At 43.4% G+C, this 25,293-nt stretch overlaps 1 protein-coding gene across 1 annotated transcript; it reads left to right on the top strand.

The window, feature by feature from the left end:
• The first annotated feature begins 224 nt into the window (after window positions 1–224).
• On the top strand, window positions 225–20,032 carry yif1a (Yip1 interacting factor homolog A (S. cerevisiae)). The gene is made up of 7 exons (XM_020522281.2): window positions 225–458; window positions 4,821–4,925; window positions 6,787–6,871; window positions 8,372–8,429; window positions 12,102–12,257; window positions 15,665–15,758; window positions 18,378–20,032. Exons 1-7 carry the CDS (start codon window positions 270–272, stop codon window positions 18,528–18,530), a joined length of 840 nt encoding a protein of 279 aa, XP_020377870.2. The 5' UTR covers window positions 225–269; the 3' UTR covers window positions 18,531–20,032.
• The last annotated feature ends 5,261 nt before the right edge of the window (window positions 20,033–25,293 follow it).

Genomic DNA, 25,293 nt, shown 5'->3' with positions numbered 1-25,293 from the left:
GACTTCAAGTGTGATTTGTTCACCAGGTCTGGCACTCTGCATGAGGAGCTGTGGGTAGATATGAAGTAGAATCGAGATTTACATAGAACACGTGCATATGGAAGCAGAATTGTGACCTCCCATAATACTTGTATCTCGGTTCCTTGGTTTTTTTTTGCTGGCGTCTTCTCTGTTTGAAGTTCTTTTGTGAGCCTGCAACTCCTGACCAGGATGACCTTTGTACTTGCTTCCTAGCTCCCAAACAGAGAGGGCGGCCTCCCGTCTCCAACATGATGGACCCAAACCAACTTTTCGATGACACCAGCGCCTCGCAGCACCCTCAGCCCACCAGCTACACTGTCCAAGGAATTGATGTGGGGCTTCCAATCAACAACTTCCTTAGCGAACCAGTAGCAGATTTTGCCATGACTTATGGCACAACAATTGCCAGCCAAGGAAAAGACATGGTCCATAAAGAGGTAGGTAGGTAGCTGCCCGTGCGCTTAACCGTTGCTATCACAGCCCCAATCAATGATTATAAATTACACTGCTCTCTCTCTGGTGCAGTTCCAACTATGTAATGCATCCATATTTAACATGATCATCAGCCATAACTGTGATGCAAATGGGGCAACATCAGTTCCTATGTTGGTGGCTATACTGTCTAAAACAATTAATGTATTGGACAGATGCAGCTTGCTAATCAATTGTTTGCATCTTGCTTAAGGTGCATCAAATGCAGGAACTAACCTAAGAAAATAATACCTTGTTAATGTTGTATCATGTCAACAGCACAGAAAGGGGTCACTCACAAGATCGTCCTCACACCATTGTGCATCTCACCTTGTCAACAAATCCGTGAGCAACTGTCAGCTTCTCCCTTAAATACATCTGTTGTAGTCCCTCTCCACTTTGCGTTTTATTGCATTCTATATTCTCCCCCACTCAGTAAAAAGTTTGTCCTGAAACCCTGATCGGATTCTTTAATGACTGTCTTGCATTGATGGCACCTGGTTTAGCTATCCTGTATGACTGGAAACATCTGTGGGCGGCATGGTGGCACAGTGGTAGTGGTTAGCACTGCTGCCTCACGCACCAGGGACCTGGGTTCGATTTCACCCTCGGCCGATTGTCTGTGTGAAGTTTGCACGATCTCCCCGTGTCTGCGTGGGTTTCCTCTGGGTGCTCCGGTTTCCTCCCACAGTCCAAAGATGTGCAGGCTAGATGGATTGGCCATGCTAAATTGCCTGTAGTGTTCAGGGATGTGTAGATTAGGTGGGTGATAGGGGGATGGGTCTGGGTGGGATGTTCAGAGGGTCGGTGTAGACTTGTTGGGCCGAAGGGCCTGTTTCCACACTGTAGGGATTCTATTAAAAAAAAATCTCTGCGGCTGCACTTTGATCAATCATAGTTTCTGTACTTGAGCCTTTGAAATTCCTTTCTCAAATCTGAAGCTGACCAGGGATAATTTAAGTGGCTGCTTTTTAAAAAACGTAGCCATATGGGATCTTTGACTTGATGAACAGTGGCAGAAGAGTTCCAAAGCAAGGGAGCTTTGCATCAATGTTAGCTCCAAGACTAAGGTATTGTCTGATCCTGAAAGCCATGCTGATAAAGATGGAAGCACCTTTTTAAAAAAGTTAATTCATATGGGTGTTTCTGTCTTGGCCATCTTCTGTTCACTTCCTAATTACTCTTGCCAAGGTGATGGTGAACTGCTGCCTTGAACCACTGCAGTCATTATGATGTGCGAGCACCTACAGGGCTATTAGGGAGAGTTCCAGCATTTTGACCTGGTGACTGTGAAGGAATGGTCAATATATTTCCAAGTCCGGATGATGCATAGGTGCAGCATCACTTCCTTTCTTTTATACTCCATGCATCCATTTATAAACCCAAGGATCCTTTAAGCCTTGACTGTTTCAGCTTGCCTGGCCACCTTCAGACTCATGTACATGAACCTCGATGTCGCTCTGTTCCTGTACACTCCTCAAAGTTGTACCGTTGTGTGTATTTCTTCTACCAAAGTGCAGTGTCTCTCATTTCTTTGCATTAAATTTAATTTGCCAGGTGTCTGCCTAGTTGGCTAATTTAGAAATGGCTATCTGAAGTCGCTCAGTGTCATCCTTACAATTCATTATCCTTTCTCGCATAGTACCTTGTGCAAAATTAGAGAGTTTGCCTTTAATACTGACATCCAAATTGTTCATATAAATCAGAAGAAACAATGTTCTCAACACTGATCCTTGGGGAACACCACTTTCAATTTGTCTCTACTTTGAGAAATGCCCATTCATACGTACCTTCTGTTTCCTCTTTTAATCCAACATTAAATCTGTGCTTCCAAGGACCTATCAATCCCAAACATTTCTATTTTGAAAAAAATGACACTTGATGTTGCAGATGACACCAAAATTGGTTGTCTAGTGGACAGTGAACATGGTTATCTCAGAGTACAATGGGACCTTGATCAGATGGGCCAATGGGGCCGAGGAGTGACAGAGTTTAATTTAGATAAATGAGTTGTTGTGTTTTGGAAAGGTAAATCAGTGCAGGACTTAGACAGTTAATGGTGGCGTCTCGGGGAGTGTTGCTGAACAAAGGACCTAGGGCTGCTGGTTATTAGTTCCATGAAGGTGGAGTCACGGGTAGACAGGGTAATGAAGAAGGAATTTGGTACACTTGCCTTTATTGGGCAGTGCATTGAGTATAGGAGTTTGGATGTTATGTGGGGTTGTATAGGATATTGCTGAGGCCACTTTTGGAATGCTGCATTCAATTCTGGTCTCCATGCTATAGGAAAGAAGTTAAACTTGAAAGGGGTCAGAAGAGATTTACAAGGATGTTGCCAAAGTTGGAAGTTTGAACTACAGCAAGATGCTGAATAGGTTGGGCCTTTTTTCTCTATAATGTCAGAGGCTGAGGGATGACTTTAGAGGTTTATAAAATCACGAGGGGCATAGACAGAGTGAATAGCTAAGGTCTTTTTCCAGGATAGGGGAGTCCAAAACTATTTATAATCTGTAGAGGGCATAATTTTAAGATGATGGGGGGCAAGATTTAAACAGGACTTACGGATCAACTTTTTCACAGAGGGTGGTGCGAATATGGAATGAGCTGCCAGAGGAAGTGGAGGAAGCTGGTACAAATACTCATCCAGATGCCTTTTAAATGTTGTAAATGAATAGGAAAGGTTTAGAGGGGTATGAGCCAAATGCTGAGAAATGGGACTAGACTAATTTAGGATATTTGGTCGGCACAGATGAGTTGGACTGAAGGCTCTCTTTCCGTGCTGTGCGTCTCTATGCCTCGATATGTGGCTCAGAAGGCAAGTTGCAGCTGGTTGTGTTTCCATGTATCTGATGCGTTTTTGGGGAGATGGTGGCATAGTTGTGTTAACACTGCAGTTAAAATCCAGAACCCTGAGCTAATGTTCTGGGTATGTGGGTTCAAATCTCATCATGGCTCTTTGTGAAACTTGAACTCAGTAAAAATCTAGACTAGTAACAACCATGTAACCATTGTCAATTGACATAAAAGTCCAGCTGGTTCGCTAATGTCTTTTTAGTGAAAGAAATCTGGCTGATATGTGACTCCAGACCCCAACATTGATAGACAATGAATGCTGGCTTAGCCAACGATGACCATATCTTAAACGATAAACTCAAAAATCTGTTGCCATTGCCCTTCTTAGGGATACTAGTGTGTTTCTAAGTGATATTGAAGGAGCCTGTGTCAGTTGTTGTAGTACATCTTATAGATTGTGCACATTATTGCCATTGTGCAGGTTGGTGCGAGAGACAGTTGATATTGAAGATGGTGGCTAGGATGCTAATTAAGTGAGCTATTTTGTCCTGGATAATGTTGAGCTTTTTGAATATTGTTGGAAAGTTGGGTATTTCATCATGCTCCTGATTTGTGCCTTGTAGATGGTGGACAGACTTTAAGGAGTCAGGAGGTGAATAATTGCTGCAGAATTCCCAGCCTTTTACCTGCTTTCATAGCTATTTTATTTATAATGCTGGTCCAGTTCAGTTTCTTGACAGCAGGACCCTCAGTATCCCTTGTAGAAGATGCGTGGGATGTGAAAATTCAGCTATATAGAGAGAGTCAAGCAGGATTTGGACCCAGGAAACTAGAACCGGTGTTTATGAATACCCTTATGAGAGCTTTTGATGGCGTAAACACGGAGAAACTATTTCTAGTGGCAAGAAAATGGAAAACTAGAGGGACTCGTACTGACGATAATTAGCAAGGGAACTACAGTGAAATTGAGAAACTCTTTTAATAAAGTGAATTGTGGTCTGAAACGTGATCCCAAGAAGGGTGATGGAAGTAAATTCAACATTAACTTTCAAAAAGAGAATTGGATAACCATTTGCCAGACTTGTGGGGAAAGAGGGGGTATGGGTCTAAATAGATACTAGCATAGGTACAATGAACCGACTGGCCACCTTCTATGTTGAATCATTCTGAATGTGTCGATTGTGTCTGTGCTGTCATGACACGTGTTCAAAACAAAAGTCAAAAGAACTGCGGATGCTGTAAATTGCTGGAAAAGCTCAGCAGGGTCTGGCAGCATCTGTGTTGACAAGTGTTTATTTTGTTTCATAGCAATGATACTGTGGAATGACCTGCCTGGACACTTTAGAGGGTGCTGACTTTCAACCACTTGATGTGGGACCAAGTCACCATTTGGACTGTGTGTCCGATAACGTCAGCATCACAGTCCTGTAAATGCTTCTCATCTGTTATGAGCAGTGCCACAGGGAATTATGCTGGTATTTTAACCTTGCAGGCTCAGACCAGATTGACTGTGTTTCTCTCTTCTTTTATGACAGCTGAACAGGTTTATGTCCGTCAACAAGCTGAAATATTTCTTCACGGTCGACACCAGATATGTCACCAAGAAGTTGGCATTGCTCCTGTTCCCGTATACCCACCAGGTACAGAACTTCACAGGAGGGTTTCTGCGGGGTATCGTTATGGACAGAGTAGAGAGTCAGACTGACCTGTTTGTTTTCTTTACCTTCTGTCCTTAACCAAAGTGATTTACTTGTGAAAAGGCTATGGTATGTGTCCCAAACCTCTGTTTGCAAAGTCATTTTTTAAAAATGAGTCTCAACTCTCTCAGGTTTAAGTCAAGAGTATTATTTATTGATATTCAAAGCTGATGAATTATTTTATGGAATTCCTTTTGTCTGTGAAAGGTGATTTTTAAAATTTAATTTTATTGCTTATCCTTTCTGAAATGGACCATGGTGTGTTTCCTCCGAAACTGTCTGTGAAGTTTCATTTAAGTGTCAAACATGTAGCCAGAATCTATTAGCTGTGATACAGAAACCTGGACCATTCTCTCAACCTGCGTCTAAAAGACAGGTAAATTGGCAAATTTGCACGCGCGCACACACACTATATGCAATGCTTTGTTTGCTGAGATGATCCTTTTTGTTTGCCAGGACTTGCTTCTCAATCTTTGTTCTTCAGGTACTGACTTGCAGGAAGCACAGAACAACTGGCTCACAACTTGTACTATTAGTTAACAGCAACAGTTGGTGAGGGAAAATAAATTAACCTCTTTCAGGCTTAAGGTTTCTTTTTACTGCAGGAACAAGGCACCACCACCCTTTCCAGAGGTCTGAATATTTCTGACCATATTATTCATGCCCGCAAACTGTTCAGCTGCCTGGGAAACAACCACATAGATGTGGCAGGCAGATTGCCTGTGTCATGGGCAACCGGTCATTACTATACAGACCAATCAGCTACTTATTGCTGGCCAAATCTCATCCTGTACACACTCCCTGGTCTGCAACTAAACTTCTCCCCACTGTTTGAACAAACAGCAGTATAAATATCAATTTGCTTTTAAAAAGTGCAGGAATCTCTTCCATACTTGGTTTTTAAAATAGTCCTTTTCCTATTTCAGTCCACAATCTCAAATATAGAAATGAAAAGGTAGTCTTTTCAATGGACAGGGAAATTCAACCTAGTGAGGTAGTTTTGATGTCTTTTGACAAAATAAAACTGGCGATAAGTGTGGGGCTACTAGCAGGATTGTAGATTTCATTGTAGAGTTGAGAAAAGTACAGCAATATGAGATAGGCATACACAAACTTAGTCCACTTTTCGGGCAATTCTAAATGAACACCTACTTGCGATCTTGGATTGACCCAAAGTGCATCACAGAAGAGCATTGATCTCTTTTGTGTGGAAAGATGCAACAGCCAGTTAGAGCTAAAGTCTGGCAAACATTAATTCAATAAATAACGAGGTCCCTGTCCGCCTTAGAAGGCAGGCGAGGCATTGGTTGAAAAACGGCACCTGTGACAGCACAGCACTCCTTTCAGTACTGCATTGCAGGACCAGCAGAGATTATACCCTCAGGAGTAGGGTGAAGTGAGTTGGGGTTTGAGCCAAACAAAGCAAAACTGGGAATGGAGTTCATTAAATCTGCTGGCAGGATGTTTCTTATATAATACAGTAGGATTTTCATTAGGAACAGAACAATTTGTACAGTGTTCTTCATGCTTTAGTGCTAAATATTTCAAACTGTTCCACTCGGTTACAGGACCTTGGGCCTGAGGAGGCTTACTATTTGTTTGGCATGCATGGAGCTATTAAATTGAGCTTCAGTGTTTAGAACAGTTTAACAAGAGAGGTGCACAACATAGGCTGCACAGAATGTTAATAATAAGACAGGCAGCAAAGCAACAAATTTATAGTTTAACCATTGTATCCACTTGAAGTTTGAACTGAAAACTCCAGGGCTCAGATTCTCAATGAAACTTTTCCATCTCATCTTAGAACTGGGAGCTTGGATACCGTGTTGACTCGCGCCTGACCCCACGAGAGGACTATCATGCGAATGCTCCAGACCTGTACATTCCAAGTGAGTGCGTAACATGGTTTTTCAGGTTCTGGTCTGGGGTGATAACATTCAAATTTTTATACAGTGCCTGTATCAATCTGTATGCTTCCCAAAGCACTTGACAGCCAGTAAGCACTTTGCAAGTGTTGCAACGTAGGAAAAATGGCAGCCAATCTGCATGCTGAAAATCCTATTAAGCAGCGATGTGGTAATGACCAGATGGTTTTTCTTCTTAACGGGTTATTGTGAAGGCTAAATACTGGTTGAGACACCATAAGGGCTCCTGTGCTCTTTCTTTTATTCCATGGGGTTATGAAAGTACAGACGAGACATCAACTCAAATGTGGCCCCTCTGACAGTGCAGTGCTCCCTTGGTACTGTAATGGGTTCTCAGCCTTCTCAGGCGTCAATAAATGCTGTCTAAAGCAGAAAAATCCTCATCCCCAGAATATATTTTCTTAAAAGTTCATGTATACACTGACGTCATTGGTGGTGGGACTCAAAACCAGGTCAGCTGTCACAACATCATTACTTGTTCTGACCACTAATAGACTCAATGGGATATGTTGTTCTGAAGTGCGTCTCCCAACTATGCTTTCATTATTTATTGAAAGGAAATATCCTAAAACTCTCTCTGGGTAGTGTATGCCGTACATCAACCATACATGAAGGTCCAAGACAGAACAGAAAGAACTGCGGATGCTGTAAATCAGGAACAAAAACAGAAGTTGCTGGAAAACCTCAGCAGGTCTGGCAGCACCCATGAAGAAAAATCAGAGTTAACATTTTGGGTCTGGTGACCCTTCCTCAGATTTCGAATTGCTCACAAACCGCTAAATCCAATACTGGCACGTTATCAGTACCAGCGTCTTAGAGCTGCAATTATCACTCCAGTTCAACAGAAACATACTTTATTTTAAATTGAGAGCTTGAGTTGCAGTCCCCTGCTACCCTTTGACTTTGGTCCAGTGACGTGACATTTAACTTGATGCAGGACGTGGTGTTCCTTATCCACTACTCAGCCCAATGACCAGCTGCCACAGTGTGTAAACAGTCCCTCTTCTGGTAGGGTGGGAATGTGGCCCTCTACTCCAATCCCCCTAGTAGTGGTTCTGACTTGTACTTGTACTTCAGTGTCCACACAAAACAATTTGTTCTATGTGATCCAACTCTACAGCATTGTGCTATTTGGAGTAACCGACTGAATTATTCTCTTGAGCATCCCCAATTTCTGTAACTCCGCTGTTAGTGGTCGTGTCTTGCTACCTGGCTCACGAGCTCTGGAATTCCCTGCCTAAACCGCTCTCGCTCTCTCCTTTCCTTCTCGAAGATTTCTTTATAGGCTGCCTCCTTAACCAAACTTTTGGGAATCGTCCTGAATATCTCCTTGCGTAGCTGTATGACATACTGTGTTTTGGAATCCTTCTGTAAAGAACTTTGTGATGTTGTATGTTAACAGCGCTGCAGCAATGAAGATTTATTGTTCAGGAGCTGACTGCTGTCTTTGGTTTTCTGTTTCAGCCATGGCCTTTATTACATACATCCTGTTGGCTGGGGTGGCACTGGGCATCCAGCAGAGGTTAGTATATCTGAAATACAATTAGCTCTCCTATCAAGATTAGTTGTGTTCCTGAAGCGGCAATGTCCGGAAGCAGAAACATACATCGGCACACTGGCACGCATAGGGCTTCCCAGCAGCCACACAACTTGGAGGGAGCATTGATACACAGCCCACCTCCAAACATGGAGATAGTGAAGTTGAGGAAGGGAAGCACCAGAGATAAAGTTTGCTAGTTTGAACCAGCAAGAAGCAGTACAGATACGGTCAGTGGGGGTACTTGGAAGGCAAAAAAATGGGAGGGATCTGTCCCAGGAATGGCTGTATTAGTGCTGGTTTCAAAAAGCTCCATGGTAGAAAAAGTATAGCTAAGATCCACATTGACTCCACTCCCTCCCTTCAGTTAAGGATGTTGCTGTACGAATCCAAGGAGAAGTCGTTCATTGCAGGGTACAGTTCAGCTAGCCAGAGGAAGCTGGGAGTAGATTGGGAATGGTTGGGACCCTGTTCAGGGAAGAAGCAGAGACACCGGCACAGTGGCTCAGTGGTTAGTACTGCTGCCCCACAGTGTCAGGGACCCGGGTTCAATTCCACCCTTGGGCGACTATCTGTGTGGAGTTTGCACATTCTCCCCATGTCTGCAAGGGTTTCCTCCGGGTGCTCCAGTTTCCTCCCACAGTCCAAAGATGTGCAGGTTAGGTGGATTGGCAATGCTGAATTGCCCGTAGTGTCCAGGAATATTTAGGTTAGGTGGGTTAGACATTGGGAAATCAGGGGTAGGGGAATGCGTCGGGGTGGGATGCTCTTTGGAGGGGTGGTGTGGACTAGTTGGGTTGAATGGCCTGTTTCCACACTGTAGGGATTGTATGATCTTGTATGATCTTGTATGATCTATGATCTATGATCTGACCTCAGGCCAGCTGGCCGCAGGATAGATGTGTAGCAGACTTAGTCTGTGATGAAAAGGTTACAGTGTCGGGAAGCTGTTGGTCGCAGATGAGTCACAGACATAGGGAAAAGACTGCACAAGGGGAAGAATTAGGAGTTTGCAATAGGAAGAAATAAATTCTATGGTCAGGATGGGGAGAGAAGAACTGGCTGCAAATGTGCCAGTGGGTGGCAGTGTTGCGCTGCATCTGAGGGCATTGTGTAGCACTGCACCGTCAGTGGAGTTGGACAAGTGGATCATAGTGTGGGAACAAGCCCTTCGGCCCAACAAGTCCACACTGAACCTCAGAGCATCCCCCTATAATCCACACCTCCCTGAACACTACGGGCAATTCAGCATTGCCAATCCACCTAACCAGCACATCTTCGGACTGTGGGAGGAAACCGGAGCACCCGGAGGAAACCCTCGCAGACATGGGGAGAATGTGCAAACTCCACACAGACAGTCGCCCGAGGGTGGGATCGAACCCGGGTCCCTGGCGCTGTGAGGCAGCAGTGCTAACCACTGTGCCGCCCCATTCTGGCTGCAGTGTCCAGAACAAGGAGTTATGTTCTCAGGATAAAGGGTAGATCATTCAAGAACTGAAATGAGAAGAGGTTTCTTCACTCAGACAATGGTGCACCTAAGGAAAAAGATTCAGTGATATTTATCAGTCCATTTGTGTCTGATTTATTCTGCCTCACTCTTTGGTTGTGTTACAAACATAGAAAATAGAAGCAGGAGTAGGCCCATTGAACTTGCTGCACCATTTAATACAACAATGGTTAATCTCTCAACATTTTGCTGTCCCTGGTTGCCCCTTGATACCTTACGGCTTCTATAAATTTATGTCTTATGTACATTGAGTGACATGGCCTTAACAGCCTTCTGTGGTAGGTAATTCCGTAGGTTCATTTCCTCTGAGTGAAGAAGCTTCTCTTCCCCTTAGTCTGAAAGGGCCTACTGTGTATCCTGAGACTGTGATCTCTTCTCCTGCCGACCCCCAAGGGAATATCATCCCTGGATCCAGTCTGTCCAGCCCTCAGGATTTTATACATTTCAGTGAGATCCCCACTAATTCTTTTAAACTCCAATGAATATAGGTCCAGTCCACCAAATCTCTCCTCAAATGTGAAATCTTCAATCCAGGAATCAGTCTGGTAAACCTTCACTGCACTCCCGCTATGGCAAGCATATCTTTTCTTGGCAAGATCAAGAAAGAAGTGGTGTTGGGTCTCTTGGAGAGCATTAAGGTGGATAAGTCCCCAGGGCCTGATGGTATCTACCCCAGGTTATTGAGAGAGGCAAGAGGAGATTGCTGGGGCCTTGACCAAGATCTATGTATCCTCACTAGCCACTGGAGAGGTCCAAGAGGACCGGCAAGTGGTTAATGTTGTTCCTCTGTTCAAGAAGGGATATAGGAATAATCTAGGAATCTCATATCGGTGTTTGGGAAGCTATTGAAGAGAATTCTTAGGGATAGGGTTTCCACATATTTAGGAAAAACATGGCCTAATCAGGGATGGTCAGCATGGCTTTGTGCAGGGCAGGTCATGTCTTACTAAGTTGATTGGATTTTTCAAGGAGCTAATAAAGGTAGAGCAGTGGATGTTGTCTACATGGATTTTAGTAAGGCTTTCGGCAAGGTCCCTCATGGTAGGCTCATCCAGAAGATTAAGATGCATGGGATCTATGGTGACTTGGCTGTGTGGATTCAGAATTGGCTTGACCATAGAAGGCAGGCCGTAGTGGTGGAGGGGTGTTTTTCTGGCTGGAGGTCCGTGACTAGTGGTGTTCCACAGGGATCCGTACTGGGATCTCTGCTATTTGTGATATATGTATATGACTTGGATGAAAATGTAGATGGGTGGGTTAGTAAGTTTGCAGATGATACAAAGATCAGTGGAGTTGTGGGTAGTGTAGAGGGTTGCCAAAGGATACAACAGGGTATAGATCGATGGCAGATGGAGTTTAATCCCAGTAAGTGTGAGGTGCTGCACTTGGGAGATAAATTGTTAAGGCAAAGTATAAAAGTTAATGGCAAGACCTTGAACAGCATTGATGTACAGAGGGTTTTTGGGGTTCAACCCCACAGCTCCCTGAAAGTGGCCACGCAAGTAGGTAGGGTGGTAAAGAAGGCGTATGGCATGCTTGCCTTTATTGGTTGGGGAATTAACTACAAGAGGCAGGATGTGATGTTGCAGCTTTATAAGGCTTTGGTTAGGCCACACTTACAGTATTGCGTTCAGTTCTGGTTGCCACATTACAGGAAGGATGTGGGCGCTTTGGAGAGGGTGCAGAAGAGGTTTACCAGGATGCTGTCTGGATTAGAGGGTATGAGCTATAAGGAGAAGCTACAAAAACTGTTTTGTTTTTCTTACCTGAATGGACAACTTTGTATTTATCCATGTAATGCTCCAGCTTCCACATATGCCCTCTCACTCAATGTTATCCAAATCATGCTGAAGCCTCTTTGCTTCCCTTACACCACTGTCACTCCCACCTAGTTCCTCTTAGTATTTCGTGGTTTCTGTTAAACATTATAAAATTTATTATAAAAATTCACAGAGAGGGAGGGTGTGTGAATGGGATGGTGTTTGGGTCCATTGAAATTGTGTGCAATGGGAGTTACTGGGAAAGGATTTGAACCATTGGGTAAATGGGATGGGGCTTGGGTCTGTTACAACTGTGCACAACAGGAGTGAATGCTATATTTTGTAGTGATGTGTTTATCTGGTAATGGGGCATGTATATTTGTGTTTCAGGTTTTCTCCTGAGGTACTAGGAATGTGTGCCAGTACTGCGCTGGTATGGATTATTATTGAGGTTTTAGCCCTTGTCCTCGCACTCTACTTGATATCAGTACATACAGACCTCACTACATTCGATCTTATTGCCTACAGTGGATATAAGTATGTAGGGTAAGTGCTGTTGAGGGCCTGCTCCATTGTGTTAACTCCTGCATACAGTTATGAGGATAGGGGGTCAGTGTAATAGCACTGTGCAAGGGAAATCATGCATGGCAAATTTATCAGAATGCTTTGAGGAGGTAACAAGCAGGACAAATGAAAGGAAAGAAGTAAATTTGATGTATTTGAATTAGAAGATGTTTGATAAGGCATGACACATTAGGAAACTTAATTTGATAAGAGCCCATGGTGCTGGAGATGGTGTATTGGTATAGGTAGAAGAAATGCTAACTAATTGAACACCGCATGTTGGGAAATGGGGGTCATTTTCAGCATGGTAATCTGTAACTCGTGGTGCACAGGGATCAGTTCTGGAGCCACCATTATTTATAATGTATATTAGTGACATGAGTGAGGAAAGTGCATGCATTGTCGCCAAGTTTGTAAATATAAAAAACAAAATGTAAACAAAAATAAGTACAAAAGGCAAGTACTAAGGATGACACACATACAGTCTGCTGGGGATGGTGGGCAGATTGGGTGAGTGAACAAAAACTTGGCAGACCGGATGTGATGTGGGAAAATGTGAGGTGACAGGAAGGAAAGAAAGGGAGTTGAACATTATTTAAATGGCGAAAGACTGCAGAAAGCTGCTGCATTTGGGAGCCATCATGCGTGTATCACAAAAAGTTAGCATCCAAGTTCAGCAGGAAATAGGGAACGCAAATTGAATGTTGGCCTCTATTTCAAAGGGAATGGAGTATAGTAACAGGGAAGTCTTGCTAAAATTATACATGCCGTTAGTTAGAATACTTTTGGAATACCGTAATCAATGTTGGGCCCTTATATAAAGAAGGATACACTGGCATTGGCTATAGTCCAAGATTCAGTAGGTTGATCCCAGGTATGGAAGGATTGTCTTGTAAGGACAGATTGAGTAGGTTGGGCTTGTATTCTTTGGTGTTTAGAAGACTGAGAGGTAACTATATTGAAAAGTACAAGACTCATACGGGGCTTGTCAGGGTATTTATGGAGAGATTGTATCCCTTTGTGGGACAGTCCAAAATCTAAAGGACATAATCTCAGAGTAAGATGTCACCCAGTTAAAGCAGAAATAAAGACGAATTTCTTTTTTGACGCTCGTGAAACATTCTTTACCACAGAGAGCAGGCAAGGATGGGTTGTTACGTATATTCAAGACTAAGGTAGATTTTTAACCAGTGAGGGAATTGAGAGTGATGTGGGGAAAAAGGCAAGAGAGTGGATTTGGGGATAATCCAATCAACAATGATCTCGTGGAATGGTAGAGCAGACTTGATGGGCTGAGTGGCCTATTTCTGCTTGTACATCCTATAGTCTTGTAGGCTACCAAGGAGTATAATAGCATTTTACAGGCTAGTGGTATAACATCACAGCACAAGGCGCATCCAGTGATCTTGAAGAGTGCGTTCACGGAGGGAAACTTTAACTGTGAAGATTCATGCAGCTGCTGCTACAGACACCACCTCTCTCAGTTGCACCTGCTCTGCAGTTTAATGAAGCACAAATATTCAGACAACGCAGAGATGTTATTCTTTACCTTTGGAGTGTAGGAAAGACTGCATTTAATACCCATCGTTTATTGTTCTGATGGGGTTTTTGTTGAACCAGTACAGAAAGTATTTAGAGATTCACAGGCCAAGGGTAAGTTCTGCGTTCCCTCCAGGGCACTTTTTGATCCCCAGTGAGGCAGCAGTTGTGTTGCTTGGGTTAACCTGATGGCCCCAGGGCCAAGTATCTGCCAGGGTACCTAGTTCGTGTCCAGTATCCAGCCTGACCTCTCAACACCCCTATCCCACCTCAGTTCACCTCACTAAAAGATAATAGCATCCACAGAGTCAAACCTCAACACCTTCAGGTGGGACCAGTACAAAGATGGCACATAAATCTGAGACCACAATGAATGAGTAACTGCAGTTCTTGTGTCAACCCACAATGGACAATGAATACTTGGCATGGAACAGTGAATGAGAATGAGAGACAAACACGGGCTGTAATCTAATCACGAGAGCAAAGCTCAAGTAATTTATCGCCATAATCTGATGCAATAGATTAGCTGCAGCCATGAATCTGTTGTGATTCCTCAAGCAAACCTGTTGCAATGAATACCTCAGCTCTGCATCGTGTACCAGGCTGAGATTGGCTGGATTTTCCATTGGATTCTCCATGGATTTTGTGAAAGCTGAGAGGTATAAACACCGCATGCCAAGGTGTATAGACTGAAGAGTGAGGTAGGGTGGGGACAGGGGAAGGTTCTGGGGCAAAGGCATGGTCCAGTTGCCATGTGTAAGAGAGGTGAAGAAGAGATGCCACGTAGTAACCATCTCATTAGGAAATATCCTGTATTGTAGAAGCTGCCCTGGGTGATGACACTAGGTGCCGGCCTGAGAGTGGGGAGTAACGTTACTGGAAAGGAAATAGTGAGGATTTTTGAAGAGGAGTATTATGCATTGCGAGCAGATCAGAGTGGACAGCTCCAGTCGAGGAGCTAGCACCAACAGTTGACACAGTGGGGGCCAAATGTAACTTGTACTCTTTCATGTGCTACAAACAAACACATTCAAATGCCAGCTGCTGCACCCTCGAGTGATGCTAATTGGATAGACAGTAAGAGTCTGTGTAACTCGGTATTACTCATGAAGTCCCTTTTCCTACTGATTTCTCATTATTGGAATAGCTGTACACTAGAAACCTAGCACTGATGCTGTGCAGATAGATGAGGATTGTATGACACAGGCACCAAGTATCCACGACTCAGCAGGATATTGGACAGTGATTACAGCTTGATAAAGTCTCACGGCAAGAGTGAGAATTAAGATGCCATGGTTTTGAATCCCAATCCAGACAGCTGAGTGCATAATCTAGGCTGGTAGGTTAACACATTCCTGAGAGGGTGTTGCAATGCCAAAGGTGCTGTCTTTCAAATGAAATGTTAAGACTTGGCCCCATTTATCCTTACGAGGATGTAAAAAAGGCCCATGACCACAATTGGAAGAAAAGGGTCAGGAGGTGATGTTCTCCCTGGTATTCTGAGGCCAGTGTTTATCTCTCAACTGACATTATGCAAACAGGTTATCTGGTAATGTCATGCTGCATGCTGTGCCACAATATGGCTGCTGTGTTTCCTACATCAGTGACTACTAAAAATACTTTGCCTTTAAAGTACTTTGGGATATCCTGCATTTGTGGAAGGTGCTGTAGAAATGCAGGCCTTTCTTGAATTCACAGTGAATCACTCCTTTAACCTCTCCTCCTCTCTGGTTTTGATGATAATACAGAACCTAACCTCTTGATTTCAGATAGTATCACTCTGATACTTAATTTCTGGTCATTCTTCATCCTGTGGTAAGGCAGTCGCTTCCTATTCCTCTCTCCCTCAGGATGATAATCACGATCCTAGGCGGCTTATTGTTTGGGCGAGATGGCTACTACGTGGCATTGGCTTGGACGTCCTGCGCCATCATGTTCTTCCTAGTAAGTGACTCCTTTATGCTCTCCTGCCTCTCGGAAATTAAAGCAATAGTTTCTTGTTTAGCCCGTACCCTCACCGTACCTCAGGATAACCATTTCATTATTGTTGTTGCTAACTAATAATAATCATCTTCAATTAGCCATCACGCTGCTTATTAAGATCTTGCATTACAATGCACTGCAACCTGTCCAGTCCAGGATGCTTGTAACCAAGTCATTTCTAGATTTCAGAATTTTCTAGATTGTAAAATGATGCTAGAATGCCCAACCACAAGTGGGTCAATCAGGAAGTGTTGTCATTATTTACCTGAAACATCAAACAGTAGAAATAACCGGGGATGCAATGGTGTAGTGGTACTATCGCTGAACTAAATCCAGAGACCCAGATAATATTCGAGGACCCGGGTTTGAATCCCACCGTGGCAGGTTGTGCAACTCGAATTCAATTTTTAAAAAATCTGAAATTAAGGGTCTAATAATGACCATCAATCCATTGTCAATTGTCAGAAGAACTCATCTAGTTCACTAATGTTCTTTAAGGAAGGAAACTGCCATCCTTGTCTGGTCTGGCCTATAAGTGACTCCAGACCCATAGCAATGTGGTTGACTCTTAAACTGCCCTCTGGATAATTAGGGAGGGGCAATAAAATGCTGGCCTAGCCAACAATGCCATCATCCTATGAATGAATGGGAAAAAAACTTATCCAGTTACTCTCTTTTCCATGTATCTGCTCCTAAAGTACTGTGCTATAATGATGCTTGGGCCTTAATGAAAGGATGACTGGAGATATTGAGATGTGTATCTATCCCTTTTAAAAGTTGCTATTGAATCTGTTTGTATCACCTTTTCTGATATCACATTCAAGACCACTGTGAGCAAATTTAAGCAAAATTTTTGTCTATCTTTAACGCTTTATTGATCAGGTGAGTGGAAACTGCCAGTTGTAAGAGGTTTTTGGGAATCAGTAAGTCACAAATAAACGATTCCTCCCAAGCATGCGTCACAATGCAATACATCATGCTTCAAATCCCCTACTGTTTCTTAAAAGGCCAGTTATTCTAGCCCATTATAATGTGTTTTGAGCAACCAGTAAGCTTGCCATTTCATGCTGCTATTATGCATTGGCAACTATTTTCCATGACCAGGATGTTGTGGTCAAGTCAGAAAGACACACTACCCGCTATAGAAATAAGTAATGTGAGGTTGCTGACTTTGAAAGCAAAAACAAGAAGGCAGATTACTATCTGAATGGCTATAAATTGGGAGAAGGGAGTGTGCAGCGAGACCTGGGCATCATCGTGCACCAATCTCTGAAAGTAAGCATGCAGGTGCAGCAGGTGGTAAAAAAAGGCAAATAATCTGTTGGCCTGCATTGCAAGAGGTTTCGAGTACAGGAGCAGGGATGTGTTGTTACAGTAATACAGGGTCTTGGTGAGGCCACACCTAGAATATTGTGTGCGGTTTGGACGCCTTTTCTGAGGAAGGATGCTCTTGCTCTCGAGGGAGTGCAGTGAAGGTTTACCAGGCTGATTCCAGGGATGGCAGGTCTGACGTATGAGGAGAGATTGACTAAGTTGGGATTGTTTTTGCTGGAGTTCAGATGAATGAGGGGAGGGGGGGGTGTAAATCTCATAGAGACTATAAAGTTCTAACAGGACTAGACAGGGTAGATGCAGGGAGGATGTTCCTGATGGTATGTGTGTCCAGACTAGGGGTCATAGACTGAGGATTCTGGGTAGACGATTTAGGACGGAGATGAGGAGACATTTCTTCACCCAAAGAGTGGTGAGCCTGTGGAATTCATTACCACAGGAAGTAGTTGATGCCAAAACATTGAATATATTCAAGAGGTGGCTAGATATAGCACTTGAGGCGATTGGGATCAAAGGTTATGGGGAGAAAACAGGATTAGGCTATTGAGTTTGATGATCAGCCATGATTATGATGAATGGTGGAACAGGCTCAAAGGTCCAAATGGCTGCCTCCTGCTCCTATCAATGATGTATGAATTTCAGGAAGCACAACTTTTTGGCTTTTCAGTGACCATGCTCAACTAACAGCTTGCAGTGCTTAGGACCTAATGTCTGATGTTAGATGTAGTTCTGTGATTGGACAGCACTTACTAAATGATCTTAAATGTTTTAGAATTAAGTTAACACCAATTTAAGATTTCTTTCAGGCTCTCAATGTAGCTTTCACTTGCTAGAAGCTACAGACATTCATATGCAGGGGCCTGTCCTGTAGAGACAAAATGAACATATCCAGGCTTTGCACCTTTTTTGACTTAAACAAATCCATGGTGAACAACAGTTCCCTTGTGCGTTTTCTGTGGCATCCTTTCTTCATGGAGTATGAATTGTTGTTCCCTTTGAAATTTTGCACTCTTGCGATTCTGTCCTGGTGAGCGCAAGATAAAAAGCTCCAACAACATGTCTCTTTCATTCAGCGATTTAATAATGTGTTTGCACAGATGAGTTTTAAATTTACTCACTGTCTCCTCCCTCATCCACCAACATCTCTCCATACTTGTTGAACTGATCTCTCTGAAGGCTGATGGTACCACATCGCACGCTCTCTCACTCTCACTCTTTCTTTCCCTTCCCACCTCGCCCCCTCCACAGGTCCGCTCCTTGAGAATGAAAGTCCTGTCCTCCACCTCAGATGGAGTTACCAGCCATAGCTCCAGGAATCAACTACGGATGTACGTCACCCTGGCTGTCGCCGCATTTCAACCCCTCATCATTTACTGGCTGACTATTCACCTAATTCGGTGAGGGATAGTGAGATGGTAGTCTAGGATTTGTGGTGGGGATTGGGGGGGGTAAGAGTGTCAAGTATTGGGGTTTTGCCATTCTATCCCAGTGTATCATCACACAATGTTAAGCTGGTCCCTTCCTCAGAAGATGCTAGCAGTTTATAAAGGAGTGCCAAAAACTTTCTGCTTGTTTACTTTGAAAACAATCCTACAGCTTCCGCCAGAGCTGTACGTGGTACATAATTCAGGATGGTTGCACCGTCTCTAATGCTGTCTGTGAGTGAGTATGAGCTCACTGTGGTGAGGACCTTATTGGACGGGGTGTCAGTGCTAGTGGATAGGAAAGTTTGAGAGGGTTGCACTGTCACATTGAGTTATAGCTCATTTAGACTGGGGCTGTGAAAACAAAAGACATGAGAACAAAAGAAGAGTCAAAGCACTCCACTCTAAATCTTTGCTCAGTCTGTATTACAGTCTTCCCCACAAAAGGGTTTGAATAGAACCCCCATTCCAGGATACACAACCGAGGCTGATAGTTCAGTGCTACACTGAATTAATATGTTAAACCAAGGCTGCGTCTGCCCCGGATATGCCTTCCAACCTTACAAAAGAAATTACAAAAAAAAACTGCTGCAGTGTATTGTGCCAAAGCTGTTGTAGCACACACTGACACTGTTCATAAAACCGGTGTTCTCAGAAATTTGACCTCCCAGCCTAATTTGAGTTGTACCAGCAATTCTTCTCCCAGTTATCAGTTCCTGCATTAGCCAGTTCTCTCCCATCTTCCATTCTAAAACCATCTTTCCCTGCTTGTCTGACCCCTGCCGTTGGAGTAAGATGATTGCACCAGGAAGGAAGTGCCTTTTTTAAAAAGTCCTCATTTCAATCCTACACTACCACTATAACATTGATTAAGACCTTGGTGCAACTTCCCTATTTAATTGTAAAACTTTAGTTTTATCTTGGAGCTGGGAGCCAGCCATCACCCCAGATAGCCTCTCCTGCATCTGCCATTTGAAAGTGTTTCCTGCCCCACCAAGGGATGTTTCTTGTTCTTGCATGGTTGTTAGTAGCCTCATTAAGAGAAATGACTGAGTGATGCAGGAGAGAGGATAAATCAGACTTGGACACCCTCCTAGAGCTATTCTAGTAACCGCAGTGTATTAGACTCTTTGGAGCAGCTAAACTGTTAACTCCCAGCTGTCGGTAGTGACAATAAAATGGGATGTCCCTCCCTGACTAGCAGGCTGTAATAAAACAGAGACTCCTGGACCTCTCCTGCAGACTACCACTGTTTTGCTGGTAAATGGACATTAATCCCATAAATACAGCAGATGACAAACACGGAGCTACACGTTGTTTTAATCATCCTGTGGCTTCTTTGACCATTTGCCGTTTGAAGATGAAGGGAGGACTTCTCTCACCAGTTGATCTTTGCAGTGGTTCTCAACGTAATGTGTTTTAAATCCTCGCCGTGCTGCTGACTCTGTAAATAATAAATAGAATGCATCATGTTTTAAACCTGTTGTCTGCTGTTCTACACTTCATGACTTCCAACGTTGGTTGCAAGTTGGATTGCCAACTCCATTCCATCTGAGTTCACTTGTTCTGTGGTATGTTTTTTGTCTTTCATGGCTGTTCACTGGTTGGTCCCGGTGTCATAGAAGATGACATTCCAACAGTGTCATAGAAAATAGAACCACACTGGTTCCCAGTTAGAGAGCTTCTGATCCTTGCCTTACAGTTCACTGGCCATGAGTGGGGGAAAAATTAATAACATGATTTAACAAATTTATGGATGCCAATCAGATACAATAACCATGAAGGATGCTGCATTTTCTTTTACTCCTACTTTCACAGGATATGGGCATCAATGGCATTTGTGATCCATCCCACATTGCTCCTTGGGGAAGTGGTGATTAGTGAACACCTTGAACCACTGCAGTCCTTGCGTGGATGCACGCATGGTGCTGTTAGGAGTGGAGTTCCATGATTTTGACCTTGTGACAGTGAAGGAATGGCCAATATAGTTTCAAATGAGGATGGCGTGTGGCTCATTCAGGGGTCTTGTGGTTGGTGGTGTCTCCGTGTATCTGCTGCTTGTACCATCTGGATGGTAGAGGTTGCAAGTTTTGGAAAGTGCAGTTGAAGGAACCTTGGCAAGTTATTGCAGTGTACCTTGTAGATGGTGTATATATTCACTACTAAGCATTAATGAGCTAATCAATGACCACTCCATCAGCCTACTTTCAGCCATCAGTATGGTGATGGAAAGGTCATTCCAACAGTGCCTTCAAAGCAGTACTTGCTTACCAATACCAGCTCACTAACATCAAGTTTGGGTTCTGCCAAGGCCACCTGGCTCTGGACCTCATTCCAGCCTTGGTTCAAGCATGGATTTTAAAAAATAGCTAAATTCCAGGGATGAGGTGCAAGTGATTGCTACAATCAGTCAAATAGCATTGTGGGATTACCTCCATAAATAGATTGAGGTGATCCAAGAGGCAGCTCAAGAGGCAGCTTAAGAGCCATGAAAGATGGGCAATAAATGCTGGCCAGGCAATAACTTCCTCTGGCCCATTAATGGATTAAAGGGATGTGGTATCTCTGGCAAAGCTTATGTTGGAGCTGTGCAGAACTTTGGTTAGACCACAGCTGGAGTAGTGTGTGCAGTTCGGGTCACCCTATTGTAGGAAGGGGTGCAGAGAAGATTCACCAGGATGTTGCTTGGGATGGAGTATTTTAGCTAAAACAAAAAAGGCTCATTAATGCTTAGTAGTGAATATATACACCATCTACAAGGTGCACTGCAACAACTTGCCAAGGCTCCTTCAACTGCACTTTCCAAAACTTGCAACCTCTACCACCCACAAGATCCCCATATGTTCAGGTTGTTTTCTGTAGAGTGGACAAGGCTGAAAGGAGACCTGATTGAGGTGTATAAAACTGGGTGGCATTGAGGGGGTCAGTAACATGGCCTAAATTTAAGGTGAAAGGCAGGAGATTTAGAGGGGAAAAGAATCACTTGGGGATGATAGAAGTCTGGAACATACTGCCTTTTAGGGAAGGAGTAATTGAGGTGGGCAATCTCACAACCTGTTTAAAATGTACCTGGATGAGCAGTTGAAATGTTATAACATAGAAGGCTATGAGCCACATGCTGGAAAGTGGGACTGGTGTAGATATTAAGTAATTTCATTGGTGCTAATTTTTTGGGCTAAAGGGCCTCTTCTATACTGTATGATTCTATAATCTGTGTTCTTCAAATATCCACTATCTTTTACAGACCACTTTCTACATAATGCAGCCTTACCTGTTTCCTCCCCTCACCCCATGGCTACAACTGAGGCTGGAGGAGTGACTGTTGCTTTAGTCACACTAGGCTGTGGGTCACAACATAAATTAAAAATACCCCTTCCACCTACCAAGATGATCATTACCTTATCTTTATCAATGTTAAACAAGATTTTTAAACCAGGTTCCAAATAACTGCAATTATTAGTCTACTGTCCAAAAAAAAAGTTAATGAAGATGCAATAATTACCAGCAACGTTTCTCCCTTGAAATGTTCCCAAAACATACATGAAAATACATGTATACTCCTAAGGGGAAACAAGGGGTGGGCGCGAGAGAGATTTTGTGTCAGAAGTTGGCTTTTAAAAAAAAAAAGTTTGGCCAAAAATTATTGTTGAAGGCAAAATGAGAAAGTGTGGAATGTAGCAGTTTGGCGCTCTGCTGTTTTGGCATCTGTGGTCAAGTAACTAATCACGCATGGTTGTCTTTGAAGTTTTACAGTCACAGCTTCCTCAGGAAATACAATATACAACATTAAAACATTCAAACAGATTTTACCTTGCACTCGGTAAGACGGTTTACTTTTCAGCTGTTAAAGAGACGAGAGGTGCAGCTTGTTCTTAGCAGGCTTTCCGTCAAATTCAGCTTGTACTTAGGCTTTCTTCTGATCTCAGCTTGTTCTTAGTGGGCTTTCCTTCTGCTCTCACCTTGTTCTTAGCGAGCTTTCCTTCCGATCTCCGCTTATTCTTAGCGGGCTTTCCTTCCGATCTCCGCTTATTCTTAGCGGGCTTTCCTTCCGATCTCAGCTTGTTCTTAGTGGCTTTTTTCCAGCTCAGTTTGTTCTTAGCGGGCTTTCCTTCCAATCGCAGCTTGTTCTTAGTGGGCTTTCCTTCCAATTGCAGCTTGTTCTTAGGGGGCTTTCCTTCAATTCAACCAGACAAAGCAAGCACCTGTAAGGCAGTCACTGTCCAAACAGCCGCAGCAAAGGAAACATTATCATCAATCGTGACATTTACAGGAAGCTTTGTTAATAAAAAAAATCTCTAGTGCTCACGGTAAACATTCAATTTCCTCTTTTAAAGAAATCACAGCAGGGAATTCTATGAAACACAACTAAATCCAATTTCAAAACTTATGATTTCTTTTGTATAAGATATGTAGAATCTTCATAACAGCACTTTCTTAGTTTTTGGAATAAAACCATGACTATATTTAATTTTAGACCAGCGCATGTTGGTGTTGACTCCATGGAGTCTTTATACATTCGAGTTGGGGTTGCCATCTATGTGCATCATGCTGGTACCATTTCAATGCTCACTTCTCAGGAATGTATTGAAATAGACTGTACTACAATGATACATGAGCAAAGTTACAATTGCTGAAGGATGAAAATGACTCTACTATATATTGATGCTGACTTTTCGTATTAGTGAGTGGGAAGCATGGCTATTAGCATTTGGACGTGGACTGTCAACCTCACCCTGGATTGTAATAGACATGGGCACTGCGGTTGCCAGACTTATCCTGAGGGATGTTCAGGAAGCAATGGAGCAGTGTGTTTGATTCCCATTGTGGATGAATACATGGGAAGCCTTCTTTCAAGATAAGACACTGGACATCCAAATTAAAGTGAAATGGTATGAGGCTTACCTCATGTAGGGGAACAGTTGACGACATAACTCGTTGGTATGAAAGTATGACTCAGGAGCTAGATATTTTTAATCAACTTGTTATGACACACCTCTGGAGTAGATGGAACATAAACCCAGGCCTTCTAGCCCAGAGATAGGGACGCCACTACTGTGCCATCCTTGGAAGGAGCATGGTAAGTGGCTGGGATGAGTTAAAATATCTGACAATAAATCCATAATTGGTTGGTTAATAGAATGCAGAAGTGAGTTTTACAGTGGAGAGAGATTTGAATATACTCGGAAATTATGAGTAACTTGGAGTAGGAGTAGGTACTCAAGTGTGCTCTGTTATTCAGTAAAACAATGGATCATCTGATCATTCCGTAATCCCAACCTTTCCCTACCTCCCCCACCCACTGATTGACATTTAACATAGAGAAACAAATGAATTCATGTGCAGACAAAAAAATCCACAGCATATGTTACTTAAGAGTATAGAAAATAATGTGGGTGAAAAATGAGAGAGATCTGAGGGCCCAGATTGACAATATATTTAAGCTTGCTGCTATAATGCACAATGACAGTGATGTGAAATTGCATTGAAAGGTTGAGCTGAATTAGTGCTATGTTGTAAATCATGACTCGTAGAATATTGCACACTGTTCTGATGGCCTCTGCACAAAGAAATAATATTGCAGCTATAGAAAGAGAGAGGGCAGAGGGTGACTAGAAACGATTGCGGGGATCAAAGGACTTGGTTTTGAAGGGCAATAATGTAGACTTAGGCATGTTCTCACTAGGAAAGCAAAGGTTGAGAGGTTGTATGTTTATTCATGTCAGGATTCTAAAAGGACCAGACAATAACAACCACAAGGAGCTATTTCAACTCATCCAGAACTCTGTCCAGAAGATATGTCGTGCACCATAAATGTTTTAAGGTGAGAGGGGAAAGATTTAAAACGTGTCTGAGAGGCAGCTTTTTCACGCAGAAGGTGCTGCGTAAATGGAATGAATTGCCAGAGGAAGTAGCGGAGGCAGGTACAATTCCAACATTTAAAAGACATTTGGATAGGTACATGGATAGGAAAGGTTTAGAGGGATATAGGCCAAACACAGGCAAGTGGGACTAGTTTAGTTTGAGAAATCTAGTCAGCTCAGACGAGTTGGACGGAAGGGTCTGTTTCCAGGCTGCATGACTCTATGAATAAAGTCAAAGGTAATGTGCAGAAATGACATTTGAATGAAGACGTAGTTGGCTGATTTACAGAATATATCTTCTGGGGAGACAACAGAAGCTATTGAATCAGAGATAGTAGGAACTGCAGATGCTGGAGAATCCGAGACAACAAGGTGCAGGGCTGGATGAACACAGCAGGCCAAGCAGCATCATAGGAGCAGAAAGGCTGACATTTCGGGCCGAGACACTTCATCAGAAAGGGGGGAGGGGAAGGGGGTTCTGAAATAAATAGGGAGAGAGTGGGAGGCGGATAGAAGATGGATAGAGGAGAGGATAGGTGGAGAGGAGACAGACAGGTCGAAGAGGCGGGGATGGAGCCAGTAAAGGTGAGTGTAGGTGGGGAGTTAGGGAGGGGATAGGTCAGTCCAGGGAGGACTGACAGGTCAAGGGGGCGGGATGAGGTTAGTCGGTAGGAGATGGGGGTGCGGCTTGAGGTGGGAGGAGGGGATAGGTGGGAGGAAGAACAGGTTAGGGAGGCGGGGACGAGCTGGACTGGTTTTGGGATGCAGTAGGGGGAGGGGAGATTTTGAAGCTTGTGAAATCCACAACGATGCCACCCGAAGGTTGCAGGAACAGCAACTCATATTCCGCTTGGGAACCCTGCAGCCCAATGGTATCAA

The sequence above is a fragment of the Rhincodon typus genome, chromosome 43 (genome assembly GCF_021869965.1).
Source record: "Rhincodon typus isolate 14 chromosome 43, sRhiTyp1.1, whole genome shotgun sequence".
In the NCBI taxonomy this organism is placed as follows: Eukaryota; Metazoa; Chordata; class Chondrichthyes; order Orectolobiformes; family Rhincodontidae; genus Rhincodon; species Rhincodon typus.
The sequence above is the reverse complement of the archived record's forward strand: the minus strand, read 5'-3'. Positions and strand labels throughout refer to the sequence as shown.

Bases quoted from the DNA above. Each gene is read 5' to 3' on its own strand.
- yif1a (XM_020522281.2), top strand. From the start codon at position 270: ATGATGGACCCAAACCAACTTTTCGATGACACCAGCGCCTCGCAGCAC. The intron at 4,926-6,786 runs GTACAGAACTTC...ATCTCATCTTAG, and splicing joins TGTTCCCGTATACCCACCAG to AACTGGGAGCTTGGATACCG. The intron at 6,872-8,371 runs GTGAGTGCGTAA...TTTCTGTTTCAG, and splicing joins TCCAGACCTGTACATTCCAA to CCATGGCCTTTATTACATAC.